Source organism: Echiichthys vipera (genome assembly GCF_963691815.1).
Source record: "Echiichthys vipera genome assembly, chromosome: 12".
In the NCBI taxonomy this organism is placed as follows: domain Eukaryota; kingdom Metazoa; phylum Chordata; class Actinopteri; order Perciformes; family Trachinidae; genus Echiichthys; species Echiichthys vipera.
In genome coordinates this window covers 5,909,087-5,930,000 of record NC_139837.1, presented here as the reverse complement: position 1 = coordinate 5,930,000, position 20,914 = coordinate 5,909,087, and the positions used below count along the sequence as shown (strand labels likewise).

Below are 20,914 nucleotides of genomic sequence, written 5' to 3'. Positions count from 1 at the left end.
ACAGCTTATTGTTTTGGTTTAATAGTCCACAACTTCACTGTTTTGATTCATCATAACTGGACTCTCATCAGCCTAGTTTCCATCAGGAAGCTGCTTTCAGCTAAAAGATCTGAAAAAACCCAGACTGTAGGCTACCTGCCCAGCACCAAACAGCAAAAGGACAAAGTTAGTGCCTAGCTAGGGAACATCCCGTTGCATTTAACAGCAAAAAAGCCAGGTATTTCCTTCAGACATTAGTGTATTGCGAAACAGAGCCAAAAGAGAGTGAATATTGGACTTACTCATGTTGCTAAAAATAGGACTCCAAATGAATGCTAATGCTGATCTGTATCTGGTTGATATGTAAAAAAGCAAGTGTTTAAGCTAACTAATGTTTTGACGCAGTAAAATGTCCAACTATGTGAGACTCAGGGCATTCGAATGAACAACCTATTTGGAAAACAAATAATTATTCTTTTAAAACTCAACCTGGCTTGTCCGGATCATGCAGCAGGCCCAACTATAGGTTTCTGTGCACTAGGCAGCAGCCAGGTGAGTGCAGTTGGTGTCTATGGAAAGTGAATTACAGAGAAGTGAGGTGGATTGAATTAGAGACCCTAAGAGGATGATAAGAGTCATGCTGGGGCCGGGTCTGCCTCTTATAAAAAACACTTACAATTAACGCCAGGGCTCACCACTGCTTGCTTTTACAAGGAAATGCTGTGGTAGCTTTATTCCCAGTAGGTCTCACCCAGACATGTACAGTACATTAACCCGAGTAGACTCTTAATCACAGATTCACAGCCCACCGAAGACAATACGCGCTGCAGTTTGCTCTGCGATGCTAATGAACCCATACGCTCCTCGCCTCTTGCCTCCCATCCATCACTGCCAACTTGTCATCTCACACCTTTTCCTGTCATTCCTCCGTCCATCCCTCCACCCCCCTCATCATTCATCTTTTCTTCTCAATTTCGCCTGCCTGCTCTCTCCCTCTGTCATTTCAATCCATCTTACTTGCCTTCCTGCCCTGCACCTATGGGCTTGTTTACATGCAGGTGATTCCTTCAAGCACTTCAGATCTAGTGTGTGTGTGTGTGTGTGTGTGTGTGTGTGTGTGTGTGTGTGTGTGTGTGTGTGTGTGTGTGTGTGTGTGTGTGTGTGTGTGCTTTGTTTATATTCATTTTAATGTATCTTGATGTTCTTGACGTAAGTGCCTTTAAAGCATGCTGAAACATAATGCATCATTTTTTGTTTTTTAATGTTTTGGCATCATCTTTGCTGTGGTGTTTTTGAACTGCATGTCTAAGAAATAATATGGGAAAATCAGACAAGGTGGCCACTACTCTAAAGTCTCTTTCCTTGACTTTCATTGACTGCTCATCTGCTCAGAAACTACAAATCACTGGTGTTTTTGCTGGAAACAGAAACTACATCTCTTCCAGCGATAGGAGAGAATATTCCAAGGAAAACTTGAATGTTTAAGACAGCAAATCTTTCCTGAATCATTAATTTTCGTACATCAGCTGGGGATAGCAAGTATCAAAAAGACACTCACATAAAAATGTAATCAATAAACGATCTTATTTGGCAGATTTGCTCATTTTTGTGCATACAGAGCCAACTTAGATCTTAGTGTTTGTACAGTAAGTGTAGCAGAGAATTAAAGACTTGATGTGGCTGCATCAGTGACTTGGTGGGGGGGGGGGGAAATAGGTCAACTAGAAGCAGGCTGGCAGAGTGGAAAGGGAGGTGGGAGGGAGAGGGGCATTTCTCAGCGACAGACTGCAATACAGTATATAGACTATTCATGAATAAGCCCTGTGTAAGCCTTGGGCACTGCTGTGGCCCCGTTACTATGGCGTCCATGGTGAGGGGCCGATGGAATGTGGCCTTACTGGGCAGCAGGGATGGAGGGGGAGGGAGGGAAGAGATCTGGAGAGGGGTCTTTGCTTCGGACTACTTTAGTCACTGGTCACATCTCCACCTTTTAGCCCAAACACAGTCTCTGTCGCCTTCTCCTTCTCTCTCTGCACTCTGTCGTTGTCTCTCTAAGCTCAATTCATCTTTACACGTCCCTTCTCTCTCTCTCTCTTTCTCTCTCTATGAATCCATTGCTCCGGCTCTCTCGCTCTGAGTCTTTTTCTCTGTCATTCTCTGACCGTGTCAGTATCCCTTCATCCTCACCTGCTCTCTCCTTCATCACAGATCTCACACCTGAGTCCCTGCACAGCACATTTGTGTATCGCCAGTGTGTGTGTGTGTGTGTGTGTGTGTGTGTGTGTGTGTGTGTGTGTGTGTGTGTGTGTGTGTGGTGCTGTGGCTATACTTCCTGCTGATATACCATCTGTTGCTGTCGTTAGCTCAGCTGACTGGATGAACCCGTGCTTCTGACGCCTCTGACCTGCGTGTGTGTGCGCACATCGCTTCACATAAAATCCACTGACTGTATAAAAACCACAGCGCTTCGACCTCTTCTGGTCTTTTGTTTGTCATTGTGAGTCACACACAACAACGGGGACATCTGTGTCGGCCTCTAGCTCTGGCCTTTACCACTCGAGTGAAACATCGGCACCAAGACAGGTGCTGGGGTCGATGTGCGACACTGGCAAATGTCGCAGGGAGCCGATGAGGCACAAGAAAAGAGTGAGAGAGAAAGAAAACAAAGAAAAAGGGGAGAAAAAAATCTGACACCAACCATAAAAAGCCACTTCTCTCTCCACTCTACTTCCCATTTAGTTCTGTCTGTCTCTTGTACCGGTGCGTATCTATATGTGTATGGGTGTGTGTGTGCAATGGCCAGTGTGCCTCAGAGCAACCGAGTGCAAGACCAAGCCCTGCTCCCTGAACCTCACCTCGCTCCCATACACACACACACACACACACACAATAACACAATCCCCCATCACCCACGACCAATGGCAGTATTATACCCCCCCCCACACACACACACACACACTTCATCATAGCCAGCTGACCTACTTCCTGTCTAGCCAGTGCAGTGGTTGACAGTACACTCGTGTGTGTGTGTGTGTGTGTGTGTGTGTGTGTGTGTGTGTGTGTGTGTGTGTGTGTGTGTGTGTGTGTGTGTGTGTGTGTGTGTGTGTGTGTGTGTGTGTGTATGTGTGTGCGCGCGTTGGGAGGGGGGATGTGGGTATCATGATAAGTCAAAATACATGATGGAAAGACAGAAAATTGTGAACGACAGAAACAGGAGTCTAATGGTACATATGAAGAGACAAAGCGTATGTGCTGTATACAGGTCCAACCACGCTGAACAATAAAGATCTAAAACCTTTCCCTAGAATTTTGGATACAAAGTTTGCAAAGAAAGGACATGAAACCCCCCTGGAATAGCTGGTAGTTACAGTTACACCGCCAAAAAGATTTGACACATTAACATCAGGTTTTACCCTTTGAGTTCCCTTATAGGCTGGATAAATAATCTGTTCTTTTTTGCTGTGTTCCAACTCTTGATTGAAGCTATGTGATGTTTACACTTAGGGGAATATTTAAACCCAAGAGTACATGTTTCTTTTACAGCTGCACGTTTTCTTCAAATGGAAATATTTTTGGGATTGGCTGCACAGCACAAGTTTGAAACAAGTGTTCTTTTAAAGAGTGTATGCATACAAACATGTAAAAACACATCTATATATATATATATGTATATATATATGTATATATATATATATATGTGTGTTTAAGAGGTGTCAAACAACTGCTGTTAGTAAGACGCTCAAATAAATTCAAACACCATTGAATACACAACCATGCCACATAAAAAAACAAATGTAAGCATTAATTGTGTGCGTCCTTGTAGCTGAGTCATGGTGAGAGACATGCGCTTGACATCGCGCCTCTGAAAGAACCGGGCATGCATGGGCTGACACTTCCCTCCTCTTCCTCTCCTTCTCTTTTTCTTTCTTTCACATTCTCCTTTCTATTCTATCTCCAATTCTGCCTTAACCCTGCACCGCCAGAAACCCCGCTATATGCTGCAGGTGTGAACATTGAAAAGTAACACTTGTTATCATCATTTCGTTCACATCCCCTGTGAACATTACTCTTGATGGAGGCAGGGCAGGGGAGGTGGGCAGAGAGACATAATGCTAAGAGACAGGGCGGCTGGCAGATAGACGGGGAAGTGCATTCAGTCAGTCAGAGGAACGAGATGCTGAAAAAACAGGATTGATAGAAAAAGGAGGAACAGTATGCGGGTAGATGGATGAGCAGTTAGGCAGAAACAGAGACGAGCGAAGAGACATGAACAGAAAGAGACAGTCAAAATAAAGGGTATAAAAAGGAACATGCGGGAACAATAAAGCAGACACGGAAACAGGTAAATGTGGGCAGGCAGACAACAACTGCGCTTTGTGTGGTGTGTGTGTGTGTGTGTGTGTGTGTGTGTGTGTGTGTGTGTGTGTGTGTGTGTGTGTGTGTGTGTGTGTGTGTGTGTGTGTGTGTGTGTGTGTGTGTTGTGGTTGCATTTCTCAGAGCAGCGAACAGGTCTTCAGCTGGAGTCCTTTTCTCATGTGCAGCATCTCCGTGCGCAGCTGAGTGTCAGACACCCACACATTAGGAACACACACACACACACACACAGAACCATGCCCAGCGAAGCAGAAACATGGGTATCCACGCATAAACACAAGTGCAGGAGGCTGTTTGTGTATATGTCTCTGAGTGTGTGTTATGGGTTGCAGCACACACCGGATGAACAAAAGAAGTGGCTATTGCAGCATGCAAAGCTTCAGATTTGATGGAGAGCAGGCTACACTGACTACAGGTAGGTTGGTTCTCTCTCTCTCTCTCTCTCTCTCTCTCTCTCTCTCTCACACACACACACACACACGCACGCACGCACACGCGCAAACACACGCAGAGAAAGAGTAAATAGCTCCTTAAAACAGCAAATATGTTAACACGTTAACCACAAATTAAGGGGGGTATTCTGGATAAACAACTATTTTGAACTGAAAAGAATCTGTATCTCTTAACACACAAGGCAAGAGAATCAGACGTGTGTGGGAGAAATAGGTTAAATTCCACCGCCGTCTGAATCAAGGCTGGTGGGCCTATAATAGCCTGGACCGGAGCAAAAGAGATACACAACCCCCCCCATCCGGGTCAGCAGAATCCCCAGCTACAGCCTCATCATCACACACACACACACACACACGCACACACACACACACACACACACACACACACACACACACACACACAGACAGTAAACCATCCCGTTACTGACTTGAATGAAGATAAAGCTTCAGGTGCGCGAGGCAGCTGTCAAGTTAGTTAACGTCTATATATAATTTGATGTATAATTTGACACATTGTGGCGGCCTGGCTCCCACACATCCGCCTTTTGCAGCCTCCTCTGCTCTCCTGCCCGGCTGTGCTATTCAGGGACCGCTGTCAGGTGCATGAGAAGGAGAAACGCGCGCACGACACGCACACACCAGGTTGTTTTTTTTTTTCATTTGAAGCTACATTTGAAAGATGTAAAAACCACAAACATCATCTTACCCTCAAAGCGGACAGGTCGATTTCATCCAGACTCCGAGCCGGAGAGTCACTCGCCATGATGGAGGACACAATAAAAGCTGCTCTCAGTTGCCCGATATCCTCAAACGGCCTTTGCTGTCACGACCGTGTGGTCCCCTTCTCTTGCTGCTCAGTCTTTGCTGTCCCCTCTGTGTGTGTGTGTGTGTGTGCTTCTCTCTCTCTGCTGCACAGTGTTATCTCACAATAATAACAGTGTCCTTCTGCCTGGTCAGTAGCGGGACGTGCCACCAGCCCGGGAGCGCACAGCTAGAGCGCAAACGCGGGGAGGACGGGAAGGAAGAGCGCGCCGTGCATTAGCGCCTCCAGATCCATGTCTGCGGGAAATAAAAAATCTGAGGAAGGTGAAGCGCCGTGGAAAGTGGAGAACTGCTCATGCTCCTCCTGAAGCCGCTGCTGTGACAGCCAGTGAATAGAGGGGAGGGCGGGGGAGCGCGCTGCCTACTGCCTCAGCAAACCCCGCCCAGTAACAGGCGTGGTTTGCTGAGGCAGGAGGGACTCCCAAACTTTTTTTTTTGTTTTTCCAACGACCGTCAACACACAGAGAGAAGAGCAACAACATTATTATTTTTTTTATGTGAATGATGTCACCCTGTGCTTTTTAAAGACAAGAGGCCAGCAAAGCCAAAGAATCAGCAAAGACCTTTATTTAACATACTTATTTTATTGATTTGTTTTAAGGAACTCAATCTGGGCGTTTTTCATTAAAGAACAAGAAAAAAAACAATGTACTTTTTTGTTCTCCACACCACATTTAGGGGTGGACAAAATAACATGAACACGTAAGAATAACACGCAATCCAGTGCAACAACTACACAAATTATGAGGTGAAAAAAAAGAAAATGTACATCCTAGTTAGATTTTGTCTTTAAGGGGTACTAATGAAACTCAATTAAATACATTTACTCAAGAACTTTACCGAAGTACATCATGACGCACTTCTGTACATGAATATTTTCTTTTTATGCTAATTTAAATGTATAGTCCACTTTGGAAAGCTCCCATCAGAGCCACACAAGACATTATAGAACTGTTTTCGCAGGCCGAGGACTGTACTTTATGGGTGCAAACAGTGATTTAAAATATTCTTACTCTGCCAATGATATGGAGAAGGATTTGAGGGTTTCCAGACCCCTTATCCCATCTGAGGGGCGTTTGAGTGACGTTTCCTGGTGCAAATGAGCACATGTCTACATATGTCTATATACATATAAAACAAAATACTTTAAGAATCCTTTCACAATAATTGGCATCATGTGCCGACATGAAGTGCTGAGAATAATTTAGCACCTGTAAAACTGCTTGCCAAGAACATATAGTAACTGACCATTATAATGAGGAGCACCTTTTCCAAAGAAGATGAGTCGTTCTTTCTTGACGATCAAACAGCTAATTACCTGTTATTACTAAGCAGCTCTGCTCTAAGGTTTGCCAGGCAAGAGTTTGGAGCTGGAGCTGGAGGATTGAGGGTGTGTGTGGACACCTGGTCCAAAGGACACTCAAAGTTGAGTAACTCCTGAAGCAAGGCGCTGAAGTGTGTCCATAATTTGTTTAAGGGCACCTTCGTGTTGCCCATAAGGACTCCCTGACTTGCTAGCGCCTGCCGAAGTGAGGAGATCTCTGCAGGGTCCATATTGGACAGCTAATTCTATAGCAGGCCTACTGACAGCTGGACCCTAAAGCAGAGGCAGGCAGGTTAGATATGTGCGTCGAAAGTGTTTATTTTAACAAAGGGGCTCCACAAATAAAAGCAACAAGGGGCTTGTAAGGCGTGCAGGGGAACTCAACCTCTTTGTTCCGCTGACTTCTTCTATCTTTTGACTTACAAACCTTCAATTGTCCAGTATTTCCAGAGAATATACCTTGTTTTGCATGTTGTGACTTGCATAAATCCTAATTAGAGTTTGTCTTAAAGGAATACCACAACAGACGCACTTTCTTTTATTCTATATACTTCTGCTTTACGACATTTCAGAGGGAACAATAACAACTTTACGTCACTTGATTTATTTGACAGGTGCAGATGCTATTCCATATTTTTATTCAAAAACACTAGATCCCTCATAATCTAACTCAATAGAGTCTTTCTGAAGCCCCGCTCTTTCAAACACCTGTTAAATCTTCAAAAGTGCTCATGCTTAGATAACCCAACTGGCATCATCAGTGTGTGATTTAAGATATACCTACCCTGACAACGATAAGAAAAAGTAAGGGTATCTAAATCGTTAATCCCATCACCACTTTAGGAGCCAGTTCTATTATGAGTTATGAGTTGTAGCTAAACACAGGTAGTTGTGCAGCTCCGCTCCTCAGGTGTGACCATATTTCCAAAGAATTTATCCTTCGGCTGCCAATCCTTCAATCATGTAAGCCTTCTGCTTTTGTTTCTTAAGAATTTCCCCAGTAGGCATGCTGCCTGGCATAACTTGATTCATGATAAAAGTATCACTGCCAAGTCAGTGGTTCAGACTTTGGAAAAACATTGAGATCACATAAGGACCTTATGCAACAATCGACACTGAGAGTGAATTTCACGGGAATCAGCAGCAGTTTCATGCTTGTTTGAGAACTGCCCATTGTACGCGCTGCAATCTAAACAGCAAAACACAATAACAGCTCTCCATTACTTTTACATTCCACTCAGTTCATTAGACCAGTGTCTGTTATATACTATCACATTATCACATAAACCCCAGTAAAGTGTTCGTGTCCATTTAAACCCCTGATGCATCTGAGATCCTGCGCCCAGATTACTGCTGTAGTGCAAGTCTGTGACTTTTACGTAATCATAGATTTTGTATTGGAGACTTTTTACTTAATAAATAAAAAAATGAATAAAGAATAATGTTTTTACATCAACTTGGTTCTCAATTTGTGACTAAAAGAAACCCAAATTCCAAAGATATTTTTTTATTTGTTAGCCATTTAAATTCTTAGTTACACTGTGTTTAGTGAACAGACAGAAATTAGAAACATTTTCAACTGTACAAAAAAAAAGTATTGTACATGAAGAGTGGAGGCAAGATCAGCTGAATAGAGGTTAACGGAAAGTTGACGGAAAAGACTGCTGCACGATGGTTATGATAGAGAGAAATGGTGTAGTTACAAATCCACAACCGTCCATACAACCATGCCGTACATTAGAAAAAGGATGTTTAGAGAATTTTGATACATATTCCATAGATAATAAACCGACAATATCAGCAAGAATAAACAATACAGTGATGTCAGAATCAAATTGAAAAGCAAAACCGTTTGTGTCTATAAAAGAAAGAAAGGCTGCGGTGTCGTTATCACTTCAGTTAGCGTTCATCGATTTCCTGGTCCCATTAAAAAATTCATTTCATTGTCAGATCCCGTACGGTGCAGTTATTGTCTGCTTCTCCTGAACACACGCCAGTGATTCACATGTTGGGTGTGTGACTCAGACCTTCATTCATCAACATCAACATCACTTCAACATCATTAACCAATGATTTGCTGTGATATTCTACAGCTGTGTTTGAAACCGTTCCCTCATTCACTCACTCACTATTCAAATGAGTTGTGCATTGTGGGTATTTTATAGTGTATCTATATAGTGAATGAAATTAACCACTGAGAATTTGAGCACAAACATTAAATGGCGAAAACACTACGGAGCGAACTGTTTCCATGATAGGGAACGGTTTTGAACGCAGCTTATGTGTTTGTGGCAAAAACTGAGCACAGCTGGGTTCAAAAGGCATGTTTCATTAACTTCACATTTCAAAGAGGTCGGCGATCGAACAAGATACTGTGACAAATGTTACAAATCCAAAACAGGCAACATAGAGTCCATACATTCACAAATACAAATTTTAACAACTGCCCCGTAATGTAGGTCACATACCATCAAGAATCCCTAGAAAAACGTATGTTTCCCCTTGACAGATAAAGGCTGTGTTACGTTACAAAAAGGGAGATTTTGTTTTCACTTTGAGTAAAAAGCTTCATCAAGAAAACCACTGGAACTCCCAGGAAACTGGAAACATAACAAACGATTTCACACTGTATCTTCATATGTGACAGCTTTGCCGTTGGAATCGGTTGCATGCGATATGGAAAATATTGTTTTTGTTTTCATTGTTTACATTTTTTCAAAGACTTGATAAAACGCTGTCACCATTAGACTCAGAATTATAGACTGAGAAAAAGAATAGCAGGGGGAACTGAAAGGCCCAAATTGGACTGACGTACACAAACGACTGTATTTTTAAGATGCTAGCACCATCTGTTGAGCAAAGATGAAATGACTGCTTTGAATCTGTGGGCTGATTGTCTCATCCAGCCTCTGATGTTTCTCACTGGCACATAGAGATGCACTGATTTATCAGCCGATATTCACCTTGATGAATGCCATCGGTAAAAATAAGATGACATTTACGGCGGTGCTTGATGTTTATGTGTTGAGTTGCCTACATCTTGTGTTAAAAGGTTAAAAAATCCTTTTGAAACTTAATAATAATCTTTTACGTGTGAAAGAAGTCTGTATTAAAGGTCGTTTCTTATATTTGCATGATTAAAAACAGTTAAGTTGCTTTTTTTTTATTAATATACAATGGAGATTTATTTGTTTCCCTGGCACAAAAGAGGAATAAATAACAAAAATAAAATGACAAACAACAACAACAACAAAACATTGTTACCGACTTTCGGTCGCATTGTTATTTTAGACATCATTGTTGGAATTGGCCCAGAACTTCACAGGCAGTGCATCCCTACTGCCACAAGCCTTTCACAATTTAGCCTTTAATCATACAACCTCAGCCATAAGCATGTTTAACTCACACCTCTGATTACACTAGGACAGGGGTCTGCAACCTTTACTATCAAAAGAGCCATTTTGCCCCCTCTTCCACCAGATAGAATTTGTCTGGAGCCGCAAAACATATTTAATGTCACAGCTTATAAAGGTTTATACATAGTTACTGTTACTTGGCATTGTTACCTGTCCTAAAATTGTGGTTGTTCACTAATTTCTCACCACAATACAAGCATAAACGTAAGCCATCATCATGTGAAATCAAATTAATATGTCCACAAAATACTAATTTCCTTCGCAAATTTTTTTGGGGGGGATTTATCCAGCATCAGTGCTGGTCACCAACTCCAGATCAGCCACCGGCAGGGAAAGGCACTGGGCCGTAGACCAAGGATGATATTGATATATATATATATGACATATTTTCACGTAATATTTTTTCAATATCACCTTGAACTCCAAGATAAAATGTTTCCCCTTGTCCACTGTGCAAAAAACAGGTTATTTACACATTGTTTTAATTTTTTTGCCAAAGCTACAGGGAGCCAGTGATAAGGGGCTGAAGAGCCGCATTCGGCCCCGGAGCCGTGGGTTGCAGACCCCTGCACTAGGATATAACTAAGCTGATTTAGCTATCGCATTTCAGCATTAAAGTTCATACGTCACGTGTAATACTTATCCGATAGAAAACACGTTTGACAGGACGGGTCTCTGAGGGGTTTCTTTTTTAGAGATGTGATTGGTACATGCATTATAGCAATCATGTCAACAAGATTTTGAGCACAGTCATTAAAATCATGCACCACCGATGAGTCGGAAAATTTGTCTCTGTACGTGTACTGCGCAGTTCAGAGCTTACACATGTTTCGGAACCGTTTTACAGTAAAGATCCTTAAGATGCATCTGAGCCTAGCTTTTAAGCGTGTCTAAAAGCAGCTCTCTGAACTCATACACAGTGTACACAGCACCTAACAAGCATACACCACCATGAACTTAGACAATCACATACATCACCATCTCTGTGTATTTTGTGATCATTATAAACTAAAAGCCAAACATTTGTTAGCGTCATTGTCAAACATTGTAATTATAGCCTCACGCTGGTTCCTTAGAAATCATCGCTGAGCCCCGGTCCAAAGGTCTAAGTGTGCAGAGTTGAGTTGATTCCCAAAACCCAAAGTTCATGCGCCTGTTTTTCATCTCCACAGCTTGAATGCAATCATGAATATTGTCCCCAAGTGTTGTATCTTTTTTGTTCTTCATATATCCCAAAAGTGTTAATGCTTACCCAGAAAAGCTGTAACTACGCTTTAGTGTTTTTTTTAGTTTTTTTTTTAAGTAGTAACAGATTTGAGAGATTTGTCAATGTCCAGCAGTCACATCAATCCAGAGGAGACTTTCATCCCTGGATTAAAGGCGATCTCTCCAATCATCCAATATTACACATTTGATGACAATCCAGATAAAAGATGCTCAAGAAACAGTTACATTCCGACTGATAAGTGGCCGGCACATCCCTTATGTCCAGATCTCAGTCGGGACCATGGACTCCTTTGTTCCAACGGAGGGCATGAGGTTCTGCTCGGACAGGAAGTCCAAAGGAAACTGGACCAGGAAGCCTCGGATTTTGCGCAGTTCTTCCTGAGCGCGGTCCAGGTCGGTCTGGGCCAAACCCGGTTTGGACTGGTACTGCTCCAGCTCGGACATGTTCCTCACCAAGGACGAAGGAAGGCAACGAAATACCTTCAGAAAAACACACATATGTACTGTGAATATACTGCTGTCTTTAACTGAAGCACTGATTTTTGTATATGGCTCTTGGGATGGGCGTCGAACCAGCTGGTCGGGCCGTCAAGGTTGACAAAGAAATATTTAATCAAATATTGGACGGACTACTGTGATATTTGGCATAAATATCAAAATCATCAAATCATCCCAATGACTTTGGGGGTGGTAAATTGAGTGTAAGATGTTTCAAAATGGGGACTGTAGAGAAGATAAATCCTTGGGATTAAGAGAAGTTACAGACGTGGACATTCCTCTCACGCACACACGCACACTCACACATTTTTTTCCCCACAAAATAAAGGTTTATAAGGTTTTTGTTGGAGTGCCTTGGTTATTTAAAAATACATGCTAGTACAGCAGTGGTATAGCCACAGCTGATATTCTATCAAATTCTGAACAATGAAAAAATGACAATATTTCAGAATAAACCAAGTATTAATACTTTTTTTCCAATGTATATAGATAACATCTGCAAATTACATCTAAATTACTAAATCATAGTTCCTGTCAAAAACACTATCTGGCACGTATGTTATTACCTCAGTCCGATGAGTTAATTTCCCCTAAAGAATCATGTGTGCCCATACCTTCTCATAAATGGTGGCATTGCGACCAGCTGTGGTCATCCACACCTCCTTATAGAAGCGATCACTGATGGGGTCCGACAGGTCAATGGTGGTGTCAGTGTGACCTCCAAGGATAGTCCTGTTCAGAAAGAGAAAAGAAATGAGAAACACAGTGCATCCATTATAAAACTTGCAGTGAAACCTTTTCACTTTATGTGTAACTGCTGTTATCAGATACAGCCACTTTTCTAAAAATGCCCTTTTGAATGGATAGTGTGGAGATATGAATGGCAAAATAAATGGTCCCGTATTGTAAATTATAAAGGCGGTCAAGTTGCTATAAATACTGTGAAAGTATCAAACGATCAATCCACAGAGAAATCCACACAGCCCGTACCCAGAAACTGTCTTTAAACGAGCCATCAGGACTTCTGTACGGTTATGATGTCACAACTATACTATATATAGGTAGAAAGTGCCGCAGCCCCGACTGCAATGAGAACGCTGACCAATCAGAGCAGAGTGGGTTCTTTGAGGAGGGGGGCTTAAAGAGACAGGCACTAAAACAAAGCATTTCAGATCGAGAGTGAATACAGGTATATTAAGACGGACAGAATAAGAACGACAGTGTGTTTTTGAACATTAAAGCATGTAAACATGTTTCAGTCAACCAGAATACAAGTATGAACCTGAAAATAGCATACTATGGGACCTTTAAAGCAATTGGCATTAAAAAAAATGTTGCAAAATGTTTCCACTAGATTTTTATGTGCTTCTCATTCACACACACAAAGACACACACAGACACACACACAGACACACACAGAAATACACACACCTGAAGCATTCAAGGCGAAGCTGAAGCGCATAGGGTCCAGCCTCATACTCCTTTCCATCCATCATCGAAGAGACCTTTTCTGTGTCCTCAACAATCACAGCCACCTCGCTGTCACGTTTGCCCAGCATGCTTCTGTCGTTGATGTTAGCAGAACCTGAAACACAGAGAACAAAGAATGGAGGCTGAATCTCAGCGTTCATTGGACTTACTGTCTGGTTGCATTTCCTCTTAATCATGCTATAAAATAACGATCATTTTATGGTTCTTTAAACTGACAGACCGTTAAAGTTACAGTGATGGCTAAAAAAGAGAAAGGAGAGCATTCAGGAACAACTTTCAGCCTTTGACTGTTGATATATGTTGAAGTGCTGTAGAGTGAGCTGCACTTTATAAGCCAGCAGAGGGCAGAGCCGGGCTATGTTTCAGCAGCCACTATATATATTTAAACTGTATTCTTTAGCCGCACATGTGGTGGAAGATGCAGAAATTAAGCCAGATTTTTAGATTCATCACACCTCAATGGTGTCAAAGCAGAAATGCTAGTTGCCTGAAATAGTAGTTAGTGAAAAACAACAGGGAGACAGAAAATGGGAGAGCAGATGGGAGACTGACCAATAATGACCGTGTTGTCGTCAGCAATGAGCATCTTGCTGTGGACGTAGATGAGCTCAGTGACCAAGCGTCCCTCTAGCTCAGCATGAGTACGCAGGCCAGCGAAGGAGATGTAGTTCATCCAATGGTCGTCCACTGGGAGGGGAGAGGAGAGGAGAGGAGAGGAGAGGAGAGGAGAGGAGAGGAGAGGAGAGGAGAGGAGAGGGAAGGAGAGGAGAGGAGAGGATGAAATTAGGCCAATATTTGCACTTTTCCAACCTTAACCCTGATTTTATGAATCACAACATATTCATTCTATCGTTTATTCTTGTACTTACTCTCCTTTTTCAGCTGGGAGATGATGGAGTGTTCTCCTCGGATCATGGTTCTGAAGAGGCAGGAGATTAAAACTCATCACAAAGTAAATCCATATTGTACATCCTGGACTCCAAATGACTTGAAATACATGCACGGTAGAATTCTAGTGGCACGTCCACATCCACTTTCTTACTTCCTCTTTCAATATGTCACGTGCAGTGTGTTTCACCTGTAGTTGAAGTGCATGACAGCCTGAAGGGCGTTCCCTCCTCCTGTGGTGATGTCCCCTTCAAAGCCAGGGAGCAGGGGGGTGACCACATACACACGGTACTTCTTCCCCTCCCTGTGAGTGAACACACATTAGTTTCATAAAGACTCAGACTGCCAGCGCTAAGATGTGAGAAGCAGAAGTAGAAGAAAAAAAGGCCTTTTCTTGTAAACACAGCGTGTAAAAACTCACACTTGAACAGCCAAATGTTTTAAATAAAAGGGAAGTACTTGTGCGATCTGAGGATCCTTTCGATGATGGCGTCGCCGATCTTGTTATAGACTGTCCTGTTGTCAGCACAGCTGATGAAGAACTGGTTCTAACAGGAGAGGAGCGAAGGGGAGGAGACAGAAACAGAAGTACAACTCTATGTTACAGACTAGAAAAGCATTTCATTCCACAATGAGAGCCACTAAATATATTAAGAACATACTTACACCGACACAAAATGACTGACAAAAAACAGATGAATTCAGCTCACTGCTGGTTTACCTCTATGTAGATGTAGTGTTTGCTCTTAGCGATGACCTGGATGTAGGCATTATGGATGGACTCCTCGTGGTACTTTATGCCTGCCGACCAATCTGCAGCTGACCGCAAAACCTCACACACACACACACACACACACAGATATAGGATCATTACGTAAATACAAGCTCAACAAAGTAGCCATGAGCTGACAACAGTTCAAGTGTTGCCTGTGCAATACGTGGATTATCAGTATGATGTGTGCGTCTTTAAGCAATCAATCCCAATGTACCTATATCATCAAAAACAGAACTGACATAATAGTCAGTGGTAGTTAGGAGATATCAAACATCATGTATGTTTTCATGACCTTACCTACCTTATAAACTGTAACTTCTGCTTAATACTACAGTACATACAGCAATGAGTAATTAGTGGTAAATCGTTTTTCTGTGAGGACATTAACTTCCTTTCATTTCAAAAAGAAAAAACATGCCCTCAGTTTAATTTATTTTAATTCTCACGTTTCTATTTGTTTGTATCATCTCTTATTGCCTTTGTATTTGTCAGTGTGTCCACGTTGTTTACATGTGTGCGTTATTTGGTGAATAAAGGGAGAGGGGAAAAAAATACAGCAAAAGTTGTAAAACATATTTTAAGAATGGGTGTGTTTTATAAGTGGTTACAGCAGATCGAATGGAGAAGTCGTACATACATGTTCACAGAGGTGTCAGTTGGAAAGCAGACACACAGTTCAGTTTGAACAAAACACACAATCTGAACTAAGAAAACAAAAGAATACTGTCTCTCTCTTTCAGTCATTATGCAACAAACAGCTGGAATAAACTTCCTGAAGATTTGAGACTTTCACCCACTCTGACCACTTTTAAAACTAGACTGAAAACTTTTATGTTCACCTTAGCTTTCTGCTAAATCTTCGCACTTTTAACGTCCGCACTGTTTTGATTATTGTCTATGTTTTTATTCTCTTTGTCTTCCTGTAATGCATTTGAATTCATGACATGTTGTGCTGTGAAGCACTTTGAGTCTGCCTTGTGGATGAAAAGTGCTATACAAATAAAGCTGCCTTGCCTTGCCTTGCCTTCTTAAAACAAATGTGATGGAGTCTTCATGCACTTCTCTTTTTAGTCGAGCATTTCTATCAAAGGTCGGTTCCTTTCGGCTAAAAACCTTTAAGTGTCAATCACTAGTGCAAACCTTTGTAGTTATATAACTTTTTGGACTATGAAGAGTTCTTCTAACACTCACTCTCTCTTATCTTTTTCCAGCAGTGCATGAACACTGGGATGTGGAAAACAGTGTGGCAAAGTGGGAGTTTATACTGTTTTTGCGCTCCCTCTGTAATTTTCTACCAGCGATTATAGGTTTGATGTTTGCTTAATTGTTGCTTTTATACCCCACTTTCTCATTGTGTTCAATTATAAAGATTAAAAAAAACATTTACACAATATATGTTGTTTTTTAAAGTGTAGTTAAAGGTAGAAATGGGACTCGTCAGTTCTCTTACCTGCACTTTGGCATTGACACAGTTAGGGACTTGGTATCTGAGCTCATTGGCACTGGAGTGAGACTTGGGCAGCAGGAATGGATAAGACAGAGAGCGATACTTTGGCTTCATGATCTGTAGGGGAGACCGTTGAGAGAGTGTTATATAGGGTAAGAGCAGGAATGGAAAAGAGTAAAAACAGGAGAACTGGAGGAAAAAAGCTGGTGCCATGGAAAGCATGAGTGGGAGGATTAAGGTATTTTTTCCAATGTTCCAGCCAGACATTTCAGTTAGTGTTTATTGTTGTGTGTTATTTCTTTAGGTCAACACATCATGACTTTCAGCTTCAAATTTGAATCCTGCTTCACATTCCTGTTTGTGTTTGTTAATGTATATAAATGTGTGTGCGCGCGTGTTTTACAGTACTTTTGTGAAGTTCCAGCGCTGAATGAAGTGTCTGGCCACATCGCGCGCAGCTCTGCCATGAACCACTGAGGCGATGTCATGCCAAGGCATTCTGGGAGTGGTGTACCTGTCGATGAAGTCTGCACAGAGCGTAACCAACCCAGTGAAGACAGAGAAAAAAGTGTGAGATGGAGGGAGGATGTAAAAAGATACAGTAAGACGGAAAAAAGGGACGGATAGAAAGAGAGAAGAGGGGGGAAAGGAGCACAGCGGGGTCAGAGAGTTTAGTGCAGAGAAAGGGAGAGAAAAAAAATGGGACATATAAGTGTTTCGTGGCGTAAAAAGTTCCACTTCATATTAGTTTTCCAAATGACTATTTGTTTCTGTCAAACTGGTGTAACAGGACGAAAAATCATGAGACTAAGATTAATATTAAGTATGGTGTTGTATAATAAAAGAGTTTTAGACTTGGCAATTATGGAAACCTTTAAGACCTAACTTAGAGGGTGTGAGTGGTTGCATGTGTGTTCATGTGTGTGTGTGTGTGTGTGTGTGTGTGTGTGTGTGCGTGGGGTGTAGCAGACCATCAAAAGGTTTCTCCAACTGGATCCAATCCTTGTAAACAAAGTTGCAGTAGTCTTTTCCATGCCAGAATCGTGTGTTTCCCTGCAATTCTCCAACACCTGTCTTTAGGCTTTGCACTGAACCACTCCCTACACACACACACACACACACACACACACACACACACACACACACACACACACACACACACACACACACACACACACACACACACACACACACACACACACACACACACACACACACACACACACACACACACACACACACACACACACACACACACACACACACACACACACACACACACACACACACACACAATGAAAATATTATGGTAAATTGACTGTATTTACAGTATATAGCACTTTTATAGCAAAGTTCTTTCCAATGTAAATCCCATTCATATTCCAACATTCTCACTCTCACTTCTCGCTCTTTCTTCTCATACACACACACCTGCGCTGTCTACACTGCTGACACTGTCTGCGTGCTGCAGAGTGTGTTTTTGCAGGTGTCTGTACAGACTGAAGCGAGCCTTCCTACTGCGCCCGATCCCCTTCAGCTTGGGCAAGTCCACCGGATCACTGGGTGGCGTTCCTCGCCCGTTGCTCTTGGAGACATCATCAACGGAGGACACACCCTTACTGGACGGAGTGTTAGTGGAGGCAGCCTGGGAAAAATGAAAACAACAGCGGATGTTCACTCAGTTGCTAGTTTATTATCTACATCTAACTAAAACGGGTGCAGTCTAATGCAACAGTCTAACAATATAATAAAGCCTATAATATTCAGTTTTTGTGGAAACTGTTTTAGAAAGGTGATTCAACATTATGGTCTTTTTGATGCCGTTGAGTTGTACTGTATCATACTGACAGGTCTTTCTAACACATTATATAGACAACCTTTATTAAGATGAAAGGTGGATAAGATTTTGTTCAAACACAGTTAAGGGTTTGATGTATCTTCTGTGCGCTCGTGTATTTATGTTTGTTATTCTATCCATGTGAGATTCAGTTTTTATTCTATCAAACTCAAACTCAAACTTGTGTAAAAAGTTTGGTGCTAGAGGAAAGGTCAATGTGGCTCCCCAAAACACTGTGATTTATTATCTGGGAAGTATGACTGAAAAGACAGGATGACAGAGGTTTCTTTTTATGGGGACATGGCTGTCATTTACAAATGTCGTTGACAGTTTTGCCAAAAGGTTATGTTAAAAGAAAGCAGTTCATGGTTTCGACTGTAAGGGCAATAGTGTAGCATATTTGTCTGTAGTTTCATATCAGAATATTCATGTGCTTGTACTGTATGTGTGCTAAAAAGAAGAGGTCTCTCTGATAGCTGGCACTGTGAAAGTCTTTGCTCTTTTTATTTTGTATTCATGCACCTACACAATCACCACACGCTGAAGAGACACTTTTTTTGCCTATACCAAAACCATGCCTGGGACATTTTAATCAGTTGTGTGTGTGTGTATGTGTCTGACCTGCTCAAGAGCCACAGAGCGCGTCACACTGCCGACATCAGTTAACCGGTGCTCTCTGTCGTCCCAGCGTCCGTAGGCCAAGTCTATCCCGCCCACAAAGGCCACGGACTGGTCAATAACAATGAGCTTCTCGTGATGCGCCCACAGATAGACGGAGGAGGAGACGTGGTCTGGATGACGCATCACCTAAGAAACAAACATGTCAACACAACACAGCATGGATTCATACAAATAGTACATAGAAGCTATAATATGGAGCCTAACGGTGTGTTTTTTTGGTCTATCACAACTTATTTCTCTACCCATCATCCTTAAATTACCTTGATGTTGGGGTGCAGGTGCGAGAGGGTCCTCTTGCTGTAGCCTGAGTTGATACCCAGGGCGAGCTCCACCTCCTTGTACAACATCACAAAGATGCGCACTCCCTGTTGCTGTAGAGGGACAGGAAATAAAGAACAATGTTTAGAACACATTTCTTTCCACTCAATAAATTCACATTTCTTTGGTTTCAATACATCATTCATTCATTCATCTTCAACCGCTTATCCCGGGGTCGGGGTCGCGGGGGGGCTGGAGCCGATCCCAGCTGACATCGGGCGTGAGGCGGGGTCCACCCTGGACAGGACGCCAGTTTATCACAGGGCACATAGAGACGAACAGAGCCAGACAACCATTCACACCTACGGGTGATTTAGAGTAATCATTTAACCTAACACGTGCATGTCTTTGGATTGTGGGAGAAAACCCACGCAGACACGGGGAGAACATGCAAACTCCACACAGAAAGGCCCAGGCCGGGATGCAAATCTGGAACCTTCTTGCTGTGAGGCGACAGTGCTAATTACTACACCACCGTGTAGCCCGGTTTCAATACAGTTTAAACCATTTCTGAAGGGGTAATCCTGATTACTGTTATCTAGTGTAATCCTAATGTTTTCGATTGCTTAGTACAGTGTCTGTATTGTTCAATACTTGGCCTTTGGGTCACTTCTCGCTCATAATGTTGGCAACTGAATTCCCACTTACTGCTTTGCGTTTGAGGGTACAATCCAGCCTCCACCTGTTGCCCTCCACTACAGGTCTCTTCAAGAAGATCTCTGGACTCAGCCTGCCACAAAAGAGAGACAGAAACAGACACCAAGATGGACAGTGAGGGAAAGACGGATCAAAAGAGGAAATTACGTATCTCTGAATGCATCACCATTAGTTAATAAAACATTAAAAGATGGAGGAAATTAAAGTTTCTATTCATCCTTCAGGGCTACCAACACATTTTACACATTTAACATATGGAGGACATGACATAATGATATATGGTCTCATGAGTCATTCACATTGGCATCCTGAGCTTTCATGTCTACAATGCCATTGGTTCACATTACACAGGCTGACACCTCATTGGTTAAGTCCATAAGCCCAGTGATCACTGCCTTGGAACTCAGGGATTTCAGCCACGTCGCACATTTGTCGCAGAGGGACCGTAAAACTATTACATTTGAAATTACACTGTCAGGAATATTATAATTGTGTCGGTAGAGACAAACACAGTGTTTATTTCCAATTATAAAACTCCATTAAAAAAACATAATTTTTTAACATTAAGGGAAGGACAGGATAAATGTCTTTTACATGCAAAGCAGTCGAGCAAGTTATTGATATGAGATTTGATTTGCACCCTGAGGTATGACTGTCATCTGACAAGATGAGACAAATTAGAAGTGTTGAAGTGTTTGTTTTCTGAATTTTAACACATTTCTGACCCT

General features: G+C 42.2%; 2 protein-coding genes across 4 annotated transcripts in view; both read right to left on the bottom strand.

The window, feature by feature from the left end:
- Positions 1 to 5,906, bottom strand: part of tnika (TRAF2 and NCK interacting kinase a) — a 66,418-nt gene extending 60,512 nt beyond the window's left edge. For all 3 annotated transcript variants that reach the window (XM_083923767.1, XM_083923765.1, XM_083923766.1), the window contains exon 1: positions 5,512 to 5,906. In XM_083923767.1, the coding sequence (XP_083779893.1) occupies positions 5,512 to 5,568 (57 nt within the window). In that variant the 5' untranslated portion in view covers positions 5,569 to 5,906. The remainder of the gene's footprint in view (positions 1 to 5,511) is intronic.
- A 2,557-nt stretch (positions 5,907 to 8,463) lies between these two features.
- pld1a (phospholipase D1a) overlaps positions 8,464 to 20,914 on the bottom strand; it is a 32,762-nt gene continuing 20,311 nt past the window's right edge. Inside the window, exons 12-26 of the mRNA XM_083924019.1 lie at positions 20,178 to 20,259; positions 19,472 to 19,582; positions 19,152 to 19,337; positions 18,125 to 18,338; positions 17,665 to 17,793; positions 17,102 to 17,220; positions 16,697 to 16,810; positions 15,193 to 15,303; positions 14,931 to 15,019; positions 14,662 to 14,775; positions 14,453 to 14,502; positions 14,136 to 14,270; positions 13,524 to 13,677; positions 12,707 to 12,824; positions 8,464 to 12,074 (exon numbers count right to left, since the gene is read on the bottom strand). Of these exons, the coding sequence (XP_083780145.1) occupies positions 11,850 to 12,074; positions 12,707 to 12,824; positions 13,524 to 13,677; positions 14,136 to 14,270; positions 14,453 to 14,502; positions 14,662 to 14,775; positions 14,931 to 15,019; positions 15,193 to 15,303; positions 16,697 to 16,810; positions 17,102 to 17,220; positions 17,665 to 17,793; positions 18,125 to 18,338; positions 19,152 to 19,337; positions 19,472 to 19,582; positions 20,178 to 20,259 (1,951 nt within the window). The 3' untranslated portion in view covers positions 8,464 to 11,849. The remainder of the gene's footprint in view (positions 12,075 to 12,706; positions 12,825 to 13,523; positions 13,678 to 14,135; positions 14,271 to 14,452; positions 14,503 to 14,661; positions 14,776 to 14,930; positions 15,020 to 15,192; positions 15,304 to 16,696; positions 16,811 to 17,101; positions 17,221 to 17,664; positions 17,794 to 18,124; positions 18,339 to 19,151; positions 19,338 to 19,471; positions 19,583 to 20,177; positions 20,260 to 20,914) is intronic.